General features: G+C 30.5%; 2 protein-coding genes and 1 pseudogene across 2 annotated transcripts; 2 read left to right on the forward strand and 1 right to left on the reverse strand.

Moving 5' to 3' along the window:
• The first annotated feature begins 289 nt into the window (after window positions 1–289).
• Window positions 290–1,036, forward strand: LOC132953688 (uncharacterized; annotated as a pseudogene).
• Window positions 1,037–4,076: 3,040 nt separating this feature from the next.
• LOC132953689 (piwi-like protein Siwi) lies at window positions 4,077–17,391 on the reverse strand. Its single transcript, XM_061026058.1, has 11 exons — window positions 17,197–17,391; window positions 10,583–10,704; window positions 9,280–9,385; window positions 8,930–9,219; window positions 8,541–8,692; window positions 8,181–8,308; window positions 7,928–8,093; window positions 5,222–5,349; window positions 4,627–4,787; window positions 4,274–4,424; window positions 4,077–4,203 (listed from the first exon to the last, which is right to left on the reverse strand). Exons 1-11 carry the CDS (start codon window positions 17,389–17,391, stop codon window positions 4,087–4,089), a joined length of 1,716 nt encoding a protein of 571 aa, XP_060882041.1. The 3' UTR covers window positions 4,077–4,086.
• A 35-nt stretch (window positions 17,392–17,426) lies between these two features.
• LOC132953690 (uncharacterized) lies at window positions 17,427–19,657 on the forward strand. The gene is made up of 3 exons (XM_061026059.1): window positions 17,427–17,439; window positions 18,113–18,546; window positions 19,550–19,657. The coding sequence occupies exons 1-3, from the start codon at window positions 17,427–17,429 to the stop codon at window positions 19,655–19,657; spliced, it is 555 nt and encodes a 184-aa protein (XP_060882042.1).
• Window positions 19,658–20,932: the final 1,275 nt, after the last annotated feature.

Raw genomic sequence — 20,932 nt, forward strand, 5'->3', positions numbered from 1 at the left:
TTAGTCTGCATGCGCGGAAGCGGTTCATTCTTATGTGAAAAAGAGTCTTATAGTCTTACCACTCCAATGTTCAAAAAAATTCCCATCAATTTTTACTGCTCTAGTTCCACAGAAATATAATAATAATAACAGTTCAAACAATTTGACACAAATTAATTTATTAGTTCAAGGTACCTTTAATTAAATTATTTATATCATAAACTTATTGCTTACTGACTTATCAATTAATATCAAACTTATAAGTTTATCAGCTACAGATACAAATTCTGACAATTGTTAATCACCATCAATGTTTGAAAATGATAATGAATCTCATAATATTTTCTTCTGCATAAGCATTAATTTCATCCTTTACAGGTAAGTATGATGTGTTACATTTTTATATTTTATTTTGTAGATAATGAACATTATCCGCCATCATCGTCCGGAGCCGTGGTCTTGTCTCATACTACAATACATTTATTACAACAGCAAATTTTGTTAGTTCAACAAATTGTACAAGATCAACAGGTAGCTATTAAATTAATAACAAAATTAATCATGAGCAATGGAGAATCTAAACCCCAATCAACAATCAGACAAAAATGTTCTGAATATTTCATTCTGTCTGTTAAATCTGTAGCTAGTGTGTGATATTGAAGAAAAATTGCAATTGTCTGCTTCACAACAACTAATGGTATTAATTAAATTACTCATAAAATTATTAAAAACTACCATAATAAAAAAATAATTTAAATTAAATTTTTATTTTAGAACAGTAGATTACATCAATGTGGGAGAATATCACAGAATGACACTAACACATAGGTGTTAAGAACATTATTAACCGAGTTATTAACAGACCATTGTGCATTGACTACAATTTTGATGGTTGAAACTCTGTGAAAAAGTGTTACTTATTTAAATTAATTATACTATTGTTCTAACTGTTTAGGTTGTAAATATGATGAAACATCCAATAGGATCTTAAGATGTGGTTGGATTCAGAATTAAAAACCGGTTACGCTTAGCATGAACCCAGGAAAAATATATATAAAAAAAAATAGTAATATTCGGTATTGCGGTATGTAGGTAGTGTTTATAGTGTATTATAATTTATAATTTGCTGATTTTTGTTAATTTGATAATTTACATTATATTTTATTGTAAACATGATTAAAAATATCTTAAAAGCTTTCATTACAACATTTTAATTTTAACTTAATATGTTTGATTGTTATCTATCCATTATTATAATATCATTTACATATTATATATTGTATTTTATGTTTATGGGAGTGCTCACTTTTTCAATTATCAATTATTATTTATTTATGCCTATTAAATATTGTTTAATTTGGTGAATTAATTTTTGTTTTTGAATATATTAATTACATTTAATGTTTGATTTAATGTCTATCCAACTGTAAATGTGTACATTTACCCTAGAATAGTAAATAAGTGGATTATTAGTCAATACCTAATAGTAAACATAAACATTATAGTATGAGACTATATTTAATTATATTAATTAGTCATGTATCATAATTTATCTTATACAAATTATAGATATTTTCTATACATCTAAAAAGCTAGTTTATATACTAATAAAAGACAGTCTTTAAGATGTATATTAACAATATTCATTTAGACTTTAAATAGTTCTCTTCATATAGACTTATTTTGGAATGTAAAAATAACATCAATTAAACATCAAAAATGGATATTTTGATCTAACCAGTGATATATAACAGACATATAATAGACATTGACGTGTCTACTGGGTAGGTAGTGTAGGTAATTTATTTAAACTAGAAATAGAAAGCACTGAAATCAGACTATTTACACCAATAGATGACATACCAAGAAAAAGAATAATAGTAATATAACTCAGTGGTTGAGTTGGATAACTAAGGATGGTACAGACCGATTGAGAACCTTTGCAAATATATTTAACATGTTGACTGCCAGGTGCCCACATGCTCTTTTTATTTATTTTATTTATTTTTTTTAACTAACTGTAAAATTACTCTTATACCCTGATACTGTGTGAACCCCATCAGTTCTATGGCAGTCGACATGGTTACATGACAATGATACAAGAATTTACTACCAAACCAGTCATTACTCACTAGGTTAGGTTATTAATTATTCCTGTGGAAGAACTTTTTCAAAAATGGCAATCGTTAAGAGTATTATTGCGCAGTACATAGGCTCAAGAAAGGTTAGATGCCTTACTGACAATATTTATTGAGCAAGAAACTGCAAGCTCATTGAGACGTGGAGGAAACAATTTATCAGTTTAAAATACTATTGGTATATAGGGAAGATTAGTGGGGTAGTGGTCAAAATTTATAAACCATGATGCCCAGCATATGCACACTATATTTCAGTGCCTACCCACTAGTGGCTTTGTCCCCTTGTATACTATAAAGTACATATAATTATTATGTAACTGTAAATATTTTAATTTTTTTTTAATGTTATTAGTTACCATAATACGTATCCAGCCACCGTCCCCCCCCAAAAAAAAAAAATTCCATTCATAAAACACCGTTCATTACGCAACTGGGGAAGATTACCATTATAAATGTATATAATGTAAAATAAGGTGAATGTAAATTAATGATTGTTTTTATTTTATACAATAGGTAGTATTAAATGTACCTACATCTTATATCCTTTTCATTATCAATGAGAGAGTGTCTAAAATATTTAAATTATAAACGAAGTGTTAATTATAGTAATATAGAGGCAATAATATTATGTATCTTACTGGATTGTAGTAGGTAGATGGAGTAACCCCAAGTGAAATACATCTGCACACTTTTACCGAAAATTCCTTTGCACGCCTATGGGTCGACGATAATAACGAAAAGATTGTGTCGGTGGCCGAATTTCACAACACCCGCGCACAATACAGACGCTGCAAACACGGATTTCCAACGACGGGTACTATACGTTCGGAGTAACGGTGACCAAAGTACTGAGGTACGAAAAGCGTCATGAAAAGACGAACCGCGGACTTGAGGTTCGGAGAAAAAAGAAAAAAACCGCAATATTCACAAACGACAATGATAATCTCATTACCGCAAAACTGTTGAAATGTTAACGGCAGTAATACCTACGGTAGAGACGCGCAAAGTCACGGCGGGAGTTGGAAACGACGAAAACAGCGCTAAACTTTGGCGTCGGCGAATGTACAACACTGGCTCTTCCACTACATTGCACGCCGGCGAACGAAGAGAAAAAAAAGTCTTTAAGCTGCGTTTACATGGGGCGTGAATTTGAGAGTGAACAACGCCACACCACCACAAATAAATTGTTCACGTCGGGCGGGACAGCTAGTTAATTTATAAGATAAAACATTTCCATGTTTATTATTTAAAGAACCTACACTTATTTAAATACCATTTTTAAAATGTTTTCATTACATTGGTAAGAATGTCACATGAGCACATTTTCTGAACTAACAATTTAAATGAATGACCAAAATTTCAAAATTCTTATTGGCTTGGTTTTCATTGACTATCACTTGCATTCAAACAGTTAAAATGAAAATAAAATATTAAATTCTACTGAATATAAAACTAACTAAAAAATATGTATCTAAGATGACGATTGTGATACATAAATACATAATACACTAAAATTTTCAATCCATCCAACGAATGGTAGATAGGTACAAACAATAATAGACTAATGGAGAGATGGACATTTATATTATATACTTAATATTTATAATACCAACAATTTATTGTGTGATGTTAATTTGAATGGATATTAAGAAAAATAAATATATAAATAAAGTATACAACTTTTGAATTAGTGGACATTATAAAACTAGACTTTTTTTATCAGCATAAAATAGAAATAGACATTACTAATAATTGGGCTTAATCAAATTTAATAAAGTGAACATATTATGATCATCAGACATTAAAAAAAAAAATGTTTTTAAAATATGTGAACTAAAACTTATAGACATAAAATCTGGACACTGATCATATAAATAACATAATATACAATACAGCCAGGCTAAACAATTATTTATAAAAATAATAGACAAAAATATCATAGTAAAAATATAATGAAAAAAATAATAATTTAAAAAAAAAATGGATAGCTGTGTAACAATATTTTTTCCGTACTCTTAAGTGTATTTGCACTAAAATATGCTAAATCATATGCTAATTGACACGGTGCAGGAACTCGTATGGTATGCTAGAAAAATAAATTAAAACACAATAAAATATTTGATTTTTATGTTTATTATTAATTAAATTATACGCACCGAACTTTTGTAGTACACGTGAGTTAAGAAGTAAGTGATCATGTGTAGTTCGTCTATCAAAAACTGAGGAATAGAATTAAACAGTATACAATAGTAAGTTGGAGACACTGATCCAGACTTGACTGTGTGTGAAATCAAGAAGAAGTCCAATCTGTCACAGATAAGTGTTAATTATAACTTTGTACATTTCGTTAAACATCAAAATGACAAAACAGTTAATTTATTATAATAGTAATGTAATATTAAGTTAGATGATGATAAGTGATTAATGATTATAATATACAATCATGTTAAATATTATATCAATAACATTTCTCAAATAAAATGTATATTAGATGCATATTCATACTCACATATTTGGGTTAGTGATATCAGAATCAACAATTGTTCCAGGTAGTGGATTTCTATAATTTAATGAATCATTATGAATGAAAAATTTAGTTTCATTTGATTTTCTTACTAATATATATGCAAAGGGAACCATACATCCACGATAGAATTCCAAACATTTTGCCTGTAAAAACAAGATTTTATATTATCATTTTTATAACCATATACAGAGTGTAGATTATGTCATTGTACGCGAGGTACAATTGTATATATATTCAACTCTGACAACGTTACACTAAACTTTAGAGGACCGTAGTTAATAAACTAGCAAACCAAAATTAATAATTTGACTTTCAACATAAAAAAAAGAACCCGTTTAAAAATATAGTTGTTACCATTTGAAAAAATAAAGTTTATTTTGCTGTTAGTACAATTGGGTGCTTAAATTTTTTGAAATTGTAATAATAAAAAAATGCAAGCTAAAAATAAAGAAACACTTTTTTTTATGTAACTCAATATTATCGATCCATAATCACTAAAAAACGTCGCTTACAATGACATCACACCCTGTATATTATAATATAATATATATGGAAGAAAATTTAAAACACTACTAACCAGCATTAAATTAATCTCAGACATACAAGTTTTTTTAAATGATTCATCTTCATATTTTAAACCATCTCTATATATTAGTACTCCTCTAGGCAATTTTCGATTTAAGTCTTTATACTTACTTAAAGCATCTAAATTAATAATGAAATTGGTAAAACAATTATACATTTTATAATAAACTTCAATGAATTGCTGTAAAGATTTATTTTATTGTTTATTTTTTTTATATAAATATCATAAACGTATTATAATATATAAAGATATTTTAAGGAAAATGTGAGATGCAGAAGTTCAAAGATGAAAAATGCACTTCACTGTGACATAAAATTCATAGAAAACTTTTAAAGATTTTGCTAAATATAAGTGCGCTTGTTGATTTTATTTCTTTAATGTTTTTTACTGTTTTTTTTAAAAACCAAATTAATTTAATACAATTTATTAATTAATCATATACTATATACATAAATTAATTTAACATTTCATATTATGTTAATTTAATTTCTCTAGTTAATTAGTAATGTTAACGGTTTTTTTTGAATGCCTCCATCAAATAAAGTTTAAGATATCTTGTTAAGAGGACATCGCACCCACATGTGTTGTCTCCGTTTTACACACGTACTACATAGACAAAACACGTTTACGCAGTCTGAGTAGAAGTGTAGAACAGTAGAACTCACTCAATTTTGGTTCTAGAGTAAAAATACCTATTATAAAATTGAATTGTGATAATATTTCTGGGGGCAAGTCATTGTGTTTTTTTTTAAGAAATTTTAATTTTAAAAGTTAATGGTACCTATTTTAAAAATGTTGAAATTTTTTCTATTTCTAAATGATATAATGAACGTTATATTGCTTATAATCGAAAAAACGCAACGACTTGCCCTCAGAAATATTGTCACAATTCAATTTTTCAATAGGTATATTGACTTAAAAACTAAAATTGAGCGAGTTCTACTCGGACTATGTAAATGCGTTTAGTCTGTCGTACGTGTGTAAGATGGAAACAACACATTCGGTTGTGACGTCCTCTTAAAAAAAAATATAGATATACTAAATAATTATATAAACCTCCATAATCAAACATTAGCGAGGTAGATTTCCAAAACTGGGAACCTAACCGATTTTGTTGTTAGGGCGTCTTGTTAGATTCACATTGGTTAGGAGAAGTGCAGCGAATATTTTTAGAACTTTATCTCCAATCGTTAATTCACTTCAAAGCTGTAAAGCTGAAAAACATCAAAAAACGCCCAATAAAATTTGTTTTAATTTTTTTTAATGTTCCGTTGTGAATTAACTATTAAAGATAAAGTTCTGAAAATCTTCACTGCACTTTTCCTAACCAATGTGAATCTTACAAGACCCTAAACAACAAAATCCGCTCTCCGGTTTCAGAGATCTATCTCACTAAATGAAAATGAAAATGATTTTTTATTGGGCTGTTCACACCGATATTTTTCTGGATTCAAATTGTTATACAGTTTGGTTGTGATATCAGTTAATAAATTCCTAAAAATTAAAAATCAAGAAAGTTTACATGCCGATCCTTGACTTGGCAAGCGTTTTTTTATATAACTTTATATCTTGTTAATTTTAAATTATTTTTCTCTACTGGCAGGTTTTAGTTGAGAGGAAAATAAAAATGTATGTTTAGAATTACATTTTAGTTATTTCTTATTACTTTCCAGATAATGTACTTTTACCTCATAATTTGTAATGGAAATAATGTTTTACTAAAAACTCAGAACTATCAACTAGTAACTACAATAGTTAGATAGTTAGAGTTATCATTTAATTCTATAAAATAATTATAATAATTATAGCTCCCAATCTCATTTCAATCTTTGTCCTCTGCTTCAAGATTCAAAAGTGTAAGCAACAGTCTCAAAGGTCAGCTGAAAAGTTCAACAAATCTCCTAAAAATCTACCACCAAAATGGCTAATACCCTACCAAATGACTTAATAAGTTGAAATACAAAGTATGACCCTAAGATTTGAAAACAAATGATAAAAAGTAAAGACTACATATCCTAGGATGATTTAAAAGTCATTATAACTTTAAGGATTATATATTAATATTATTGACATACACACCAAACGTTGACGTCGTTGGCACGTGTTAGTGAGAGAGGAGTTTGATATGGTTTCTATTTATCGGGCTATTTATTTTGTCATGATTGATGGTTCCTACCATATATTCCTACTGCTATATTTACACGTATTATAATTTGTATAATTAGAATAAACAAACGTTTAGCATTAATATTAAATATATTTCAGTTTATTTTAATTTTATGTATCAACCATCAACTAAATGTATGTAAAAAATTTAAATTTATATTAGATCAAAATTCTACTTAAATTATTTTCTTAAAGCTATGTTTAAATATTACATAATTGATGAAATGTAACATTACATTGCAATTTACCAATAAATAAAATAACTAAACAATGAGTGCATCAATCTTCATAAGAAACAATTAAAAAATACAAATTTATTGAAACTAGTAACTCATAACCAAAAAAAGCGAATCAGCGGTTTAATAACCTTATTATCAAAATATAACAATAAGCAATAACCAGTTTTCTTATATTTTAATCTAAATTTTTAAATTAAAATTTGGTTATCAAATTGTTTAGGTGCCTTTGGCTTTTTAATCATGTTTTTATTTCCTTAGATTTTTAATAAATTATAAAACATAATATACATACCAACAATACACGAAACATAAAATTCTGATATGTCTTTTTTACATAGTAGTTTAACATAACTGGAGTATCTCATATTACAATTATTTATTGAAACCACTACTGCACAAAAATATTTATGTTTGTTAAGTGAATCTCGGTACATATCCAATCCAACTACCATAATATTCTGAAAAATGTATTTAAATTAATTAATCATGTTTAACGGTACATAATTTATAAATAAACTATTTGTGAATAAGACAATTAGTAATACCTCATCAGCGATATCCGCTACTGACCAGGGCACTCCACCTAACTTACAATTTATTCGTATGGCAGTTTTGGCATACGTTGATAAGTCATTGTTTGAAACTTGTTTCAAAGACAGTAAATGAAATGGTACTGAAATTTATTTTTTAATTATTTTTATGATTATAATAAACCAATTTCTACCCAATAGACTCATAATATAAGTATAGATATTCAACAAAAGTAATGATATTAGTGTTGTATATAAAAATATTAAAAGGATTAAAGATATTAAAAATTATAACTTGTCAGAAGGTATGTAAAAAACAATATACGACTAAAATAATTAATTTTAATGTGTACATTTTAAATTGTATTTATTTACCTGATGCTTCTAAACATAACTTTCTATTTATTCCATTATAAATATCACTATTCCGAGACTTGATCACAAATAAAATAAAATTAATATTTCTATTAACAATCTCGTCCAAATGATTCATGTACGATATTTGAGATTCATCATTAATTTGTACTCTAAAAACATAAACATAAATCAGTATGTTTGCATATACTTAAGATGATGACCAGCTGTGCAGGAAAATGAATTCCCCCAGCTGATGCATAGCCTGCTGCTATAGGTGCCGTGCTACACAAAACGAATAACAAATCATTCACAGCCAAATTTTCATCTTAAAACGGCACAAATATTGTACTTTATAAATAGTAAATTTAATAATAATACAATTAATTAAATAAATAATTGAAACTAACATTTCTGGTTCTGGTAGTGTAAATGCCATTGTCTTCGCTATAAGCATTAGATTATAGACAAATTGTTTTACTATTGAAAAATACTTCGAAGGAGCTAAGACAACCCAGTTCTCAACATATGGGGTTTTTAACATTTTTAACAGTTTTAATTGATCTGTCCAATTTCCTTGATCACCAACAGGGATAATGTGATTACGGCATTTTAAATTCGCAGGAGGTAGTATACGTCCAGAGATTCTAATTAATTTTCTACTCAAACTTAAGTGCCACGAATTTAAAGCCTCAGAGAACTATAATACACAAAAATAATTAACAAAGTAAAATTTTAATATTTCAATAAACATACTTACTTTTTGTGTGTATTGCAATTTACTAAGAAATTGATTATATTTATTTATTGTTTTATTTGGTCCATAATTTGTATACTGACTCAATTCTTTAACCAGGTGCTTTTTTCTGTAATTTTTAAATAGTTAATACTTAAAGAAAACGTCATTAATAACATAAGTGTCGAGTGGTCACTGTAATAGCGTAATGGATATGTTTAATTTGAGTTCAATGATTAATCATTGCATACAAAAAACGATTCTGAGCAAATATGGTCTTTTACCAAGTATATTTTTTGATACTATAACTATGTAGTCTATAGATAACTAAATATGTATACTGAATAGTATATAGGATACTGAGTTATAAAATATAGCCTGTTTATAATATAATATAAATAAAAATTATTTGACTGTAATTTTTGCACTCGCCCGAAGATACTTTAGACAATGGGCAACTCAGTCATGATCAAGTTTGTTGTCTCAAAAAACGTAAGCGGTATATGTACATTCGTCTTTGTTAATTAATTATATTAAGTATAATAAATGTATAAAAAAAAATTCAAAGGGACCTAAACTAACCTTGACGATGGTGCAGGTTTAAAATATGTAGCATGTTACTAGATATTTTTCCTCTGCAAGAAAAATAGAAGAATCATAAAAGTGTTTTATTGTTGATTTGCGTTTTTATGACAATATTGGTTAGAAAAAATAAGTTGCATCTAGCCCAAAAGACAAAAACATATCTATGTCAATATATTTAAATGTGGGGTTTTCAACAGTAATCTATACTCAATTCACCGAGAAACTAGAACTACCTCACGCATATTATGAATTTTGAAAATGCTGGCAACTCCGTCAACAATTCCTACTCAACGATTAAATTATTTTTTAACGTAGTGAATTAAAGTAAACTGCATATGAATTGCAATCACTACCAATCAACGAATAACAGGCCCAGAACACGCCAGACCCGGCCCGCGGGCCTAAGGTTGGAGACCCCTGCCTTAGACAATAGGGTACTATTGTGCAGGGTACTACCATTTTCTATCCGATCTCACAGTCCTGGTCTCTTAGCAAACAGATTATAATATAAGAAGATTATATATATATTTTAGTTTAATAGTATATATATTTTTATAGAATACTATTGAAAAAACTGCATTTATATGCCATGGAGATAACTAGAATGATACAGAACTTTTAGGACAAACTATATATAACATAAACAAAATTTTTATCTTTACTATTAAATTAAGAATATTATTTTATTTTGAGTTAAGTTCAGATAATTGTTATTTACATATTAACAAATAACTTGATTTACCCTATAGTATCATTGAATTCAGTTATAGAACATAGTTCCGGAACAAGGTATAATGTGCCACCATCACGGTCTGAAGTTTTCAGCATTGGCTGTTTATCGTTTAGAATAGTTATGTTCCATTTCTAAAAATAAAAAAAAATACATGTGAGTTATTATATAAATACACATACTTTATAAGTAGGTACAATGATTGTCAGCAAGTCATAAATAAACTATAAGAATCATACTGTATAACAATATAATTATGGACAAGTATGCACAACATAAACACAGAACTGGACACACTATACAAGGAAAACACACCTCTTGAGCATCTAAACAAATATCAAGAAATATAGACCGATGCCTCCAAATTGATGAAGGTATAGGAATAAATCCATAATAAAAGAACAATTTACAGACATCATTCAAACAACCATCAACATATTTCATATATACAGCCAAAGCAATTGCTATACTACTGACCATAAAGTACATAAACAAAATTAAAACCAAAAATATGTTCAAAGTGACTCGTTAACTGTTAAGCTCCTTCATTAGTATAAAAAACAATTTTAATCCAAGCGATATACCTGGCGACGTAGAACAGACTAGAAGCAGAAAACAAAATAACAATTACATATGCCCAAAGTGATATGTAAAAATTGCTAACGTTTAACTCAATCCAAATTATTAGTTTAATTTTAATTTGTAAGTACGCTGTTCTATTCGTGTGCTTTACAAAATGTAATTTTATTTTCTAACATATTACTATAAGTGTGATTATCTAACAGTCGTCGCACCGTCCTTAGATAACGCGTTCGCGTTATCGCGGCATCGCGTGCGTCGCGCAGCGGTTCGTGACCTTGCTCACGTAAGATATGCCGACCACCCCATCAACTATTCGTGTACAAAATAAAACAATTAACTGTAATACCAAAAAAGTAAACAGAACTATACAGCCTGCTCGCTTATCAATTCCTGCAAATTCTAGTAATTCCATTAACTCTAGCCGCAGTACTCAAGGTAGTAATATGAATAGCCAAGCAATCGATGGCTGGCAAACGCAGACATCCAAATCCAAAAGAAATTTATCAAGTTCTTCATCGGACACTTCTTCCAACAACAAAACATTTCCTAAGAACGTAGGTCCACAAAACAAAAAACTTTTTACTACACGCAACCGTTACGAACCTCTTACTCAAAATGAACCGACAGTCATGGATACCGTTTCTCCCGATGTTACAGAAGAACCAAATGCAGTTATACACATCAAACCTCCCCCTCCAATATTCATGAAAGGTATCTTAGACTTTCCGAACTTCTGCTCTGTACTTATCGAACTAATTGGTGTCGATAATTTCTTTTGCAAATCTGCTGGTGACCACTTAAAAATTCAAACCGCAAACCCTGATTCTTATAGAGTACTTATTCGCTATCTTAAAGAAAGCAATGCTGAATACCATACATATCAGTTACGAGAAGATAAACCTTTACGTGTAGTTATTCGTAACATCCATGAATCTACACCTACTCAACTAATAAAATCTGAACTTGAGACTCGTCTTTTTGAGGTCAGGCAAGTCTCGAATGTGCTACACAAAACCACCAAACGTCCACTCCCTCTATTTTTTGTTGACTTGGAACCGACTGATCTTTCAAATGATATTTATAAGATCACCTCTCTCCTACACACCAAAATAAAAGTTGAAGAGCCCTATAAACCCAAAGTGATCAGTCAATGCACTAACTGCCAGGAATATGGTCACACTAAAACCTACTGTGGCTATCACTCACGCTGCGTCCGATGTGGTGATCATCATCAGTCTTCTGCATGTCCAATCTCACGCTCAGACCCACCAAAATGTGCACTCTGTTCTGGGGACCACCCGGCAAGCTATAAAGGATGTTCAGTCTACAGAGATCTTCAACGAGATAGAAATCAAACTTCTAAAAATAATTTTTTATCTGATAATATTAGAAATGAGACTTCAAATGTAAGAGACAGCCACCCATTAGCAAACTCTTATTTGAACCAACCCTCCAATCACTCTCCCACTTACGCTCAAGCCACTGCTGGCCAATCTCACAATCCTATTCCTAATTCTTCACCAGATTTAAGCAATACAATCACAAGTTTTCTTGAGGAGTTCAAATCCGTTATAAACCCTCTTATCTCTCTTCTCAATAAAGTTATCACCAAACTACTTGATAAAATATAAATGACTAATCTTACAAATAAATCTCTATTGATCCTCCAATTTAATGCCAATGGTCTTAAAAATCATGTTAATGAACTTGAAACAGTACTTCACAATAAACGTATAGACATCGCTCTTATAACGGAGACCCATTTCACCAAATACTCATCCATCCATATTCCAGATTACAAATTATTAAAAACCAATCACCCAGACAACACGGCGCATGGTGGAGTTGCCATTCTAATGAAATCGTCTATCATCTATCAATCTCTCCCAAACTTTTGTCAACCTTATTTGCAATCCTGTGCCATAACTATTAAATTAAATAATATTCCTATCACCATTGCGGCAATTTACTCGCCTCCTAAACATAAGATAACAAATCAAATCTATTCAGACTACTTTAATACAATAAAACACAATTTTATAGTTGGAGGTGACTATAATGCTAAACATCTGTCATGGGGTTGTCGAGCTAATAATCCACGTGGGATTGTCCTCCAAAATTTTAGCTCAACTAAATATTATACAGTTCTCGCTCCTCCTGGTCCTACTTACTGGCCGACTTCAACACACAAAAACCCAGATATCTTAGATATTTTTGTAGCTAAGATTCCTAATAACCTTCATTGTAAAACAGAAAACCTCTTTGAACCTAACTCCGATCACTCCTCAGTTATGCTAACAGTAAGTGCCTCACCTTTGACACGTCTCGAGTCTCCCAAATTATTTAATTCCACTACCAATAAGTATAAGTTCCATGACCTTGTTAATCAACAAATTCACTTAAATGTAAAACTAAAAACTACTGATGATATTGATCTTGCTGTAAATAATCTCACGAAACTCATCCAATCTGCCGCATGGCATTCTACAATAAAACCTCAACCCTCACCCCACTACCCCCTAATTCCGGAATTTATACGTAGTATAATAGTAGAAAAACGTAGAGCCAGAGCTATGTACCAACGAACGCGTCTTCCGTCTGATAAACAAAAATATAATAAATTAGCAAATTATCTTAAAAAAGTTTTGGCAAAACATAAATCTGAATCCCTTGTTTATCATCTTTCCAATCTCTCCCCAAAAGATGGAAGTCTTTGGAGAGAGACTAAAAAAATATGTAAATATAAATCTCCTAATCTTCCTATAAAAAATCCTGACGGCAGTTTTGTCATTTCAGACCCTGACAAAGCTGAACTTTTTAAAACGCATCTTTCCAATATTTTCCAACCTCACCCTGACATAATCTCTCATTCCAATACTACAATTGTAAACGATTATCTTAATTTACCATTACGTCCATCACCTGGTCCAGTAAAACACTTCACACCAAATGATATCAAATTTGCCATCTCAAAATACTCCCTTAAGAAATCCCCCGGATTTGATCTTATTACAGCTGAAGTAGCTAGGTGCTTACCTAAAAAAGCAATAATTCATCTTTCCCATATATTCAATTCTGTTCTACGTCTGTCTCACTTCCCAATTTTATGGAAATTTTCTACTATTATCCTAGTCCCTAAACCTAATAAGCCACCTGATTCAATTTCCTCCTTTCGTCCGATAAGTCTTCTTCCATTTTTTGCAAAAATTCTGGAAAAACTTATTCTTAAGCGTTTGCTCCCAAGTATCGCGGAAAATTCTATCATTCCTAACTCTCAATTTGGATTTCGTACGGTCCACTCAACTATACAACAAGTTCATAGAGTCGTTGATGCTATATCTTACTCATTAGAGAAAAAACTCTATTGTACAAGTGCATTCCTGGACATCTCCCAGGCATTTGATAGGGTATGGCATGACGGTCTGCTCTTCAAATTAAAAAAATTTCTTCATCCCACTTACTTCCTTGTTATTAAATCATATCTCTCTGATCGCAATTTCCAAGTTCGTATTGGTGATGCATTCTCTTCTATAGCCAATATTTCTGCTGGAGTACCACAAGGTGGTATTCTTTCACCTATCCTTTACAATATTTATGCCTCTGACCAACCAACTACTCCTAACACAATGGTAGCTGATTACGCGGACGACAAGGCCATATTATCTATTCACTCTGATCCTTTACTAGCAATACAAAACCTACAAACTCATCTTACTCTCATGAAGGTTGGTACACCAACTGGAGATTTAAAATAAACCAATCCAAATCTACCCACACCACGTTCACCCTCAGACTGGCACCCTGCCATGATGTCTATATTTATGGCACTCAAATCCCAAGTGCCCCAAACACTAAATATCTTGGTCTTATCCTTGATAAAAGGTTGACCTGGGGCCAGCATATCAAGTCCAAAAGAGCAAACCTAAATCTACGTTTGCGCCTACTAAAAAACCTCATTATTAAAAATAAACATACAGATGTCAACACTAAACTAATTATTTATAAATCCCTACTTAAACCCTTGTGGACTTACGGCCTTCAACTTTGGGGAAATGCAAAAAAAACCAATGTAAATAAGATCCAAACATTTCAAAATATAGCTTTACGTAAATTATTAAATGCCCCTCCTTACGTTTCTAATTTTACTATCCATTCTGATCTAAAAATGCCTCTAGTTTATGAGGAAGCTAAATCGTTTTACAAACGTTTCCACCTTCGCTTAGCATCTCATCCCAACCCGCTTGCTAGAAATCTTTTAACTCCAACAATCCCCGGTAACCCTCCAAGAAGGTTAAAACGGAAATGGTGTCGTGACTTGCTTGACAGATGAACTATCAGTCAAAAAAAAAAAAAAATAAATAAATAAATTAAAATAAAATAAAATAAAATAAATCTAAATATTTCCAAATGAAAGTGTCTCTAATGGGTGGCTGCTTTCCACAAATGATTCATGTATATTTTAACTTATTGTACTATTTTTTTTTTCTCTTCGTAATAGATTAGATTGGATATGTTCAATACTTATTATGTTATTCCTTTATCGCATTTACTTATTGTGCCAAGGTACAGATTGTAAATTTATTTTAAAAAAAAAAAAAAAAAAAAAAATGATGCCCAGCATACATTTCAGTGTATATACTATAAAGTACATATAATTATTATGTGACTATAAATATTTTAATTTTTGTTGTATGTTATTAGTTACCATAATATGTATCATTCAGCCAACACAACCCCCCCCCAAAAAAAAAAAAAAATTCCCTTCATAAAACCCCATTCATTACGCAACTGGGGAAGATTACCATGATAAATGTATATAATGTGAAATTAGATGAATGTAAATTAATAATTGTTTTTATTTTATACAATAGTATTAAATGTACCTACATCTTATATCTTTTCATTATCAATGAGAGAGTGTCTAAAATATTTAAATTATAAACCAAGTGTTAATTATAGTAATATAGAGGCAATAATATTATGTATCTTACGGGATCGAGGAACCTCAAGTGAAATACTTCTGCACACTTTTACCGACAATTCCTTTGCACGCCTATGGGTCGACGATAATAACGAAAAGATTGTGTCGGTGGCCGAATTTCACAACACCCGCGCACAATACAGACGCTGCAAACACGGATTTCCAACGACGGGTACTATACGTTCGGAGTAACTGTGACCAAACTACTGAAGTACGAAAAGAGTCATGAAAAGACGAACCGCGGACTTGAGGTTCGGAGACAAAAGAAAAAACCGCAATATTCACAAACGACAATGATAATCTCATTACCAGTGTTTATTTCAGACCTTCTATCCCGGGGGGGTATCGTAAATTTTCAAGGGGGTATGTCTTAGAAGTAAATAATTAAGAGAAGTAAAAATATTATTTTAAGCTCAATTTATTGGTATCAAATTGATACTTAATAATTTAAGTTATTAAGGTATTATTTTTTTTCTAAGAATACATAAATTATTAATAATCTAATTTTGATTAATTATATGGAAAAAAAATATAACACAATTAACACACATTTACTATACATACATTAAATATACATTTTATTATATTTATTTTTTAATTCATTTGAGTCACGGGTTTCAAGAACAGTGCCAATACAATTTAATATTTCAATAGCTGTATTTTTACTCATGTAATTCGACCTATCACTTTGTTTTTCCACCCACTCAAGTAAATATTGATGTTGTTTTAGCACTACTTTATTTAATAATGGTTCATATTTAGTAGTATGAGGAATCTCTTCTTTTGCCAAAAAATAAACACTATGCACAAAAGTAGAAAAATTAATTCTATTTTTTATTTTTTCTGAATTACTTTGTTGGATCATTTGTGTATGTTCATTTTTTCCATGTAAAAATAATTCATTCAAAGCTAAAGCTTTAGCATGATTTTCTGAATTAGCGTGTTTTAAGAGTTTACCAGTTTTACCAGTAGCTTTTCGATAATTTATAAATGGAGTACATATAAAAATACCTTTTGATTTTTGTAAAGCACTATGATTACTACTAAGAAATTGTTCACATACCTTACAAAAAGCTCCACCCTTTTGAATATTATAATATAGCCAGTTAAACGATTTTTCCCAATTTTTTTGATAAGAATAATTTTTCAATACTTTACGAATACTTTGATTTTCTTGATCTTCAATTATTTCAGTGGGTGAAGTCGGTGAAGGTATAACTGGTGGATCATCAACGTTGTCTTGTTTTTTCCGATACATATCTAATATAGGATTATTTTTTCGTTTTGTACATAATGGAAGTTAACTGTTGGTTAAAAGTTTAATTACCAACAAAAATGCGTTGAAAAACAACCAAAAACGATATAAATCAACCAAATGCAGTTTGACGTAGTCTTAAATGCGTAATCCACTACACTGACAGTCGACAGACAACGGCACGCTTTAAAAATTACCCACATGCGATAGGTACTTATCTAAAATCGATTATATTGACGAACAATTTAATAATATATAGATTACGATTATTATCGGTACACATTAATTAACTATATTGATGTACGAAAAAGTAATACCCAAGATATTATTATATTAAATATTTATTTATTATATTATCTTCGCACGAAATAACTGACAATTCATCGATAACTTGTTTTATATATAATCGCACCATAATATACTATTTACGTAATAATGTCATACTTTTTTTCGGGGGGGTATACATTTTTCTCCTTAACCCCCCTGAAATAAACACTGCTCATTACCGCAAAACTGTTAAGCGGCCCCTACACGATCAATATTATTGCGCAATAATTGATATTGTGCAATATTATTGTGCGTCTGATACTAATATTGTGCATACTGCGCAAGTATTGAATGAAAATTGTGCTTGTTTGAAAATAATTGCACAATATTGAATAATTTGTACGTGTAGGCATAATATTGTACAATAATTGTTTTTGACGGTTCAGTTGAATTCAAGTCACCTTGGCGAAACGCAATGAAGACCGCGAATTTATTATTGAACTATTGCAATTATATAGCCAACATACAACTTTATGGGAAGTTAAAAGTACTGAATATAGTGATAGAAACCTGAAGAATGAGGCATATAATGTATTAATTGAAAAATATAAAGAAGTGGACCCAAATGCAGACAAAGAAATTGTGAAAAAGAAAATTAATAGTCTGAGAACTAATTATCGAAAAGAGCTGAAAAAAGTAAAAGCGTCCTACAAATCTGGAAGTGGTACTGATATATACGTGCCTCCGTTATGGTATTATAATGAATTAAATTTTCTACAAGACCAAGAAGTACCTGTGGATGGATCATCTACAATTATTTTACAAAGCGAGTATGAGACACAAGACGACGTAGACCTCTCAATAAACGCACAGGAGCAAAACATACCAGAGGTAATTGGAAGTTTAATTATTTATTACAAATAAACAATTTTATAAGAACATACATTTAAGAAACACATTTATCATACATTTACATTTTAAATAATATTTTCTTGCCAAGTAACTTTCCCTTCGTTGTTAAAATAATCACAGAACTTTAGTCTAATATTTTTTGCGGATATTGATGCATTTCTTCCTCGTAGAGGTTGTAGACAGTGTAATTGAGGATGTTCTATATTAACGTCATTTTCAGGGTCATCAAAATTATTGTATTTTGAAATATCTGAGTATTGATCTTTTATTTTTCTTCTTAAAAAATTATGAAGATAACAGCAAACTAAAACTATTCTTTGTACTTTTTCTGGTGATAAATTTATTGTGGTCAAAAGTAATCTAAAACGTGATACTAATATGCCAAATGTATTTTCTACTATACGCCGAGCTCGGGATAGCCTGTAGTTAAACACTCTTTCTTCTCTAGTTAAATTTCTTTGAGGAAAAGGTTTCATAAAATTATCTTTTAGTGCAAATGCCTCATCTCCGACAAAAACAAATGGTAATTGATAATTACTGTTGGGCATTATTTTTGGAGGAGGGATATTTAATTCTCCTTTTTCTAATAACTGACCAAATTTTGTATTTGTTATCACGGCTCCATCTGACATACGTCCATTTGCTCCTACATCAACCATAATGAATTCATAGTTTGAATCTACGACTGCCATTAGTACAAGACTAAAAAAATGTTTGTAGTTGTAATATTGAGAACCAGATCCTTTAGGCTTTTGTACTGCTATGTGCTTTCCGTTTACGGCACCGATGCAATGAGGAAAATTCCATTTGCTTTCAAATCCCTTAGCAACTGCACTCCAACCTTCAGAATTCTTAGGAAGCTAAAATAATATAAATATTTATGTTAGTGACATTACGTTTAATTAAGGACAATTAATTATTTTTTTAATACCATCTATGATACTTGGAACTCTGTGAAAAATTTACCCGTCTATATGTTTAGGAACAATACACAAATGTTAAGCTAAGACCGAAACCAACCATACAGCCACCACCAGCAAAAAAAACAAATGGTTACTTCTCAAAAGGAATTACTAAATATAGCATGTGAGTATTTGAAAAATCACGATGAGTATGAAAATCTCGGAATATCATGGGCAAATGAGATACAAAAAATGAGAGTTGATCAACAAATTCATGCAAAAAAAGCCATTCATGATATTTTGTATGAAGGTCAGTTGGGTACTTTACATAGAAACTCCGTAAAAATCAATGAACCTTTAAGTAACCAAATAACACCTCAATCCTCAGTATGGTCATTTCCATCAACTTCGTCAACACCATCACCACAACTGACAACACCACAACTTCATACAGAGCAGTATCACTCTTTGGATAGTATTGACAGTGCAGGAGCATATTTTTCAAATTTCTCCAATCAGTAAATTTATTTATTTTCAATATTTAAAGTATGTTTAATTTTTTTTTTTCAATGATAAAGTGTGTATTGTATAATATAATAAAACAACATTTGTTTACCTGAATGTATTCTTGCAGTTTTGTTATCATAGCCTCGCATGTTTCCAAAATAATAGAGCTGATAGTTTGTGGTGCTATTGCTGTGCTAAATTTTAAGTCTTCGAAACTTCGACCTGTTGCTAAGAATCGGAGCGTTGTTGCAAGTCGTTCTGTTGGTGAAATAGCCTTTCTCATCACGGTATCTTGTTTTGTAATTATTGGAGATATCATTTCCAACAACTCATTAAAACTGTCATTATTCATGCGTAAAAAATTTTGGTAATCCCTTGGTTCACTTAGCTTTAATTCACGTAGTAAATTTTCACTAGTAAATTCTTCTCGTTTTAAATACCATTCCTTAGCCCAACGCCGCCGTTTTGGTTCTTTTGCGGATGCAAAATATAAAACAATTGCGAGACACGCTTTCCGTTTTTTAGACATAATAATAATAAATTATTATTATAAATAATTTTAAAATCTAAAATCACTAATCTGCTCTCAGTGAATAGTTATTTCAAACTGAATATATTGCACAAAAACATTGAATCGTTTGTATTCAAAAATATTGTGCAATATTATATTGTACAATATTTATATTGCGCAATAATATTGATCGTGTAGGGGCACTACGGCAGTAATAACTACGGTAGAGACGCGCCGAGTGACGGCGGGAGTTGGAAACGACGAAAACAGCGCTAAACTTTGGCGTCGGTGAATGTACAACACTGGCTCTTCCACTACATTGCACGCCGGCGAACGAAGATAAAAATCTACGAGTGTTAAGTTGGGGGACCAAAGATAGGGGACTAATTCTCGGACAGTTATTGATAGCAGTCATTGTATGCGCGGTTGCGTTTTATTACCTAAC

The sequence above is a fragment of the Metopolophium dirhodum genome, chromosome 1, assembly GCF_019925205.1.
Source record: "Metopolophium dirhodum isolate CAU chromosome 1, ASM1992520v1, whole genome shotgun sequence".
In the NCBI taxonomy this organism is placed as follows: Eukaryota; Metazoa; Arthropoda; class Insecta; order Hemiptera; family Aphididae; genus Metopolophium; species Metopolophium dirhodum.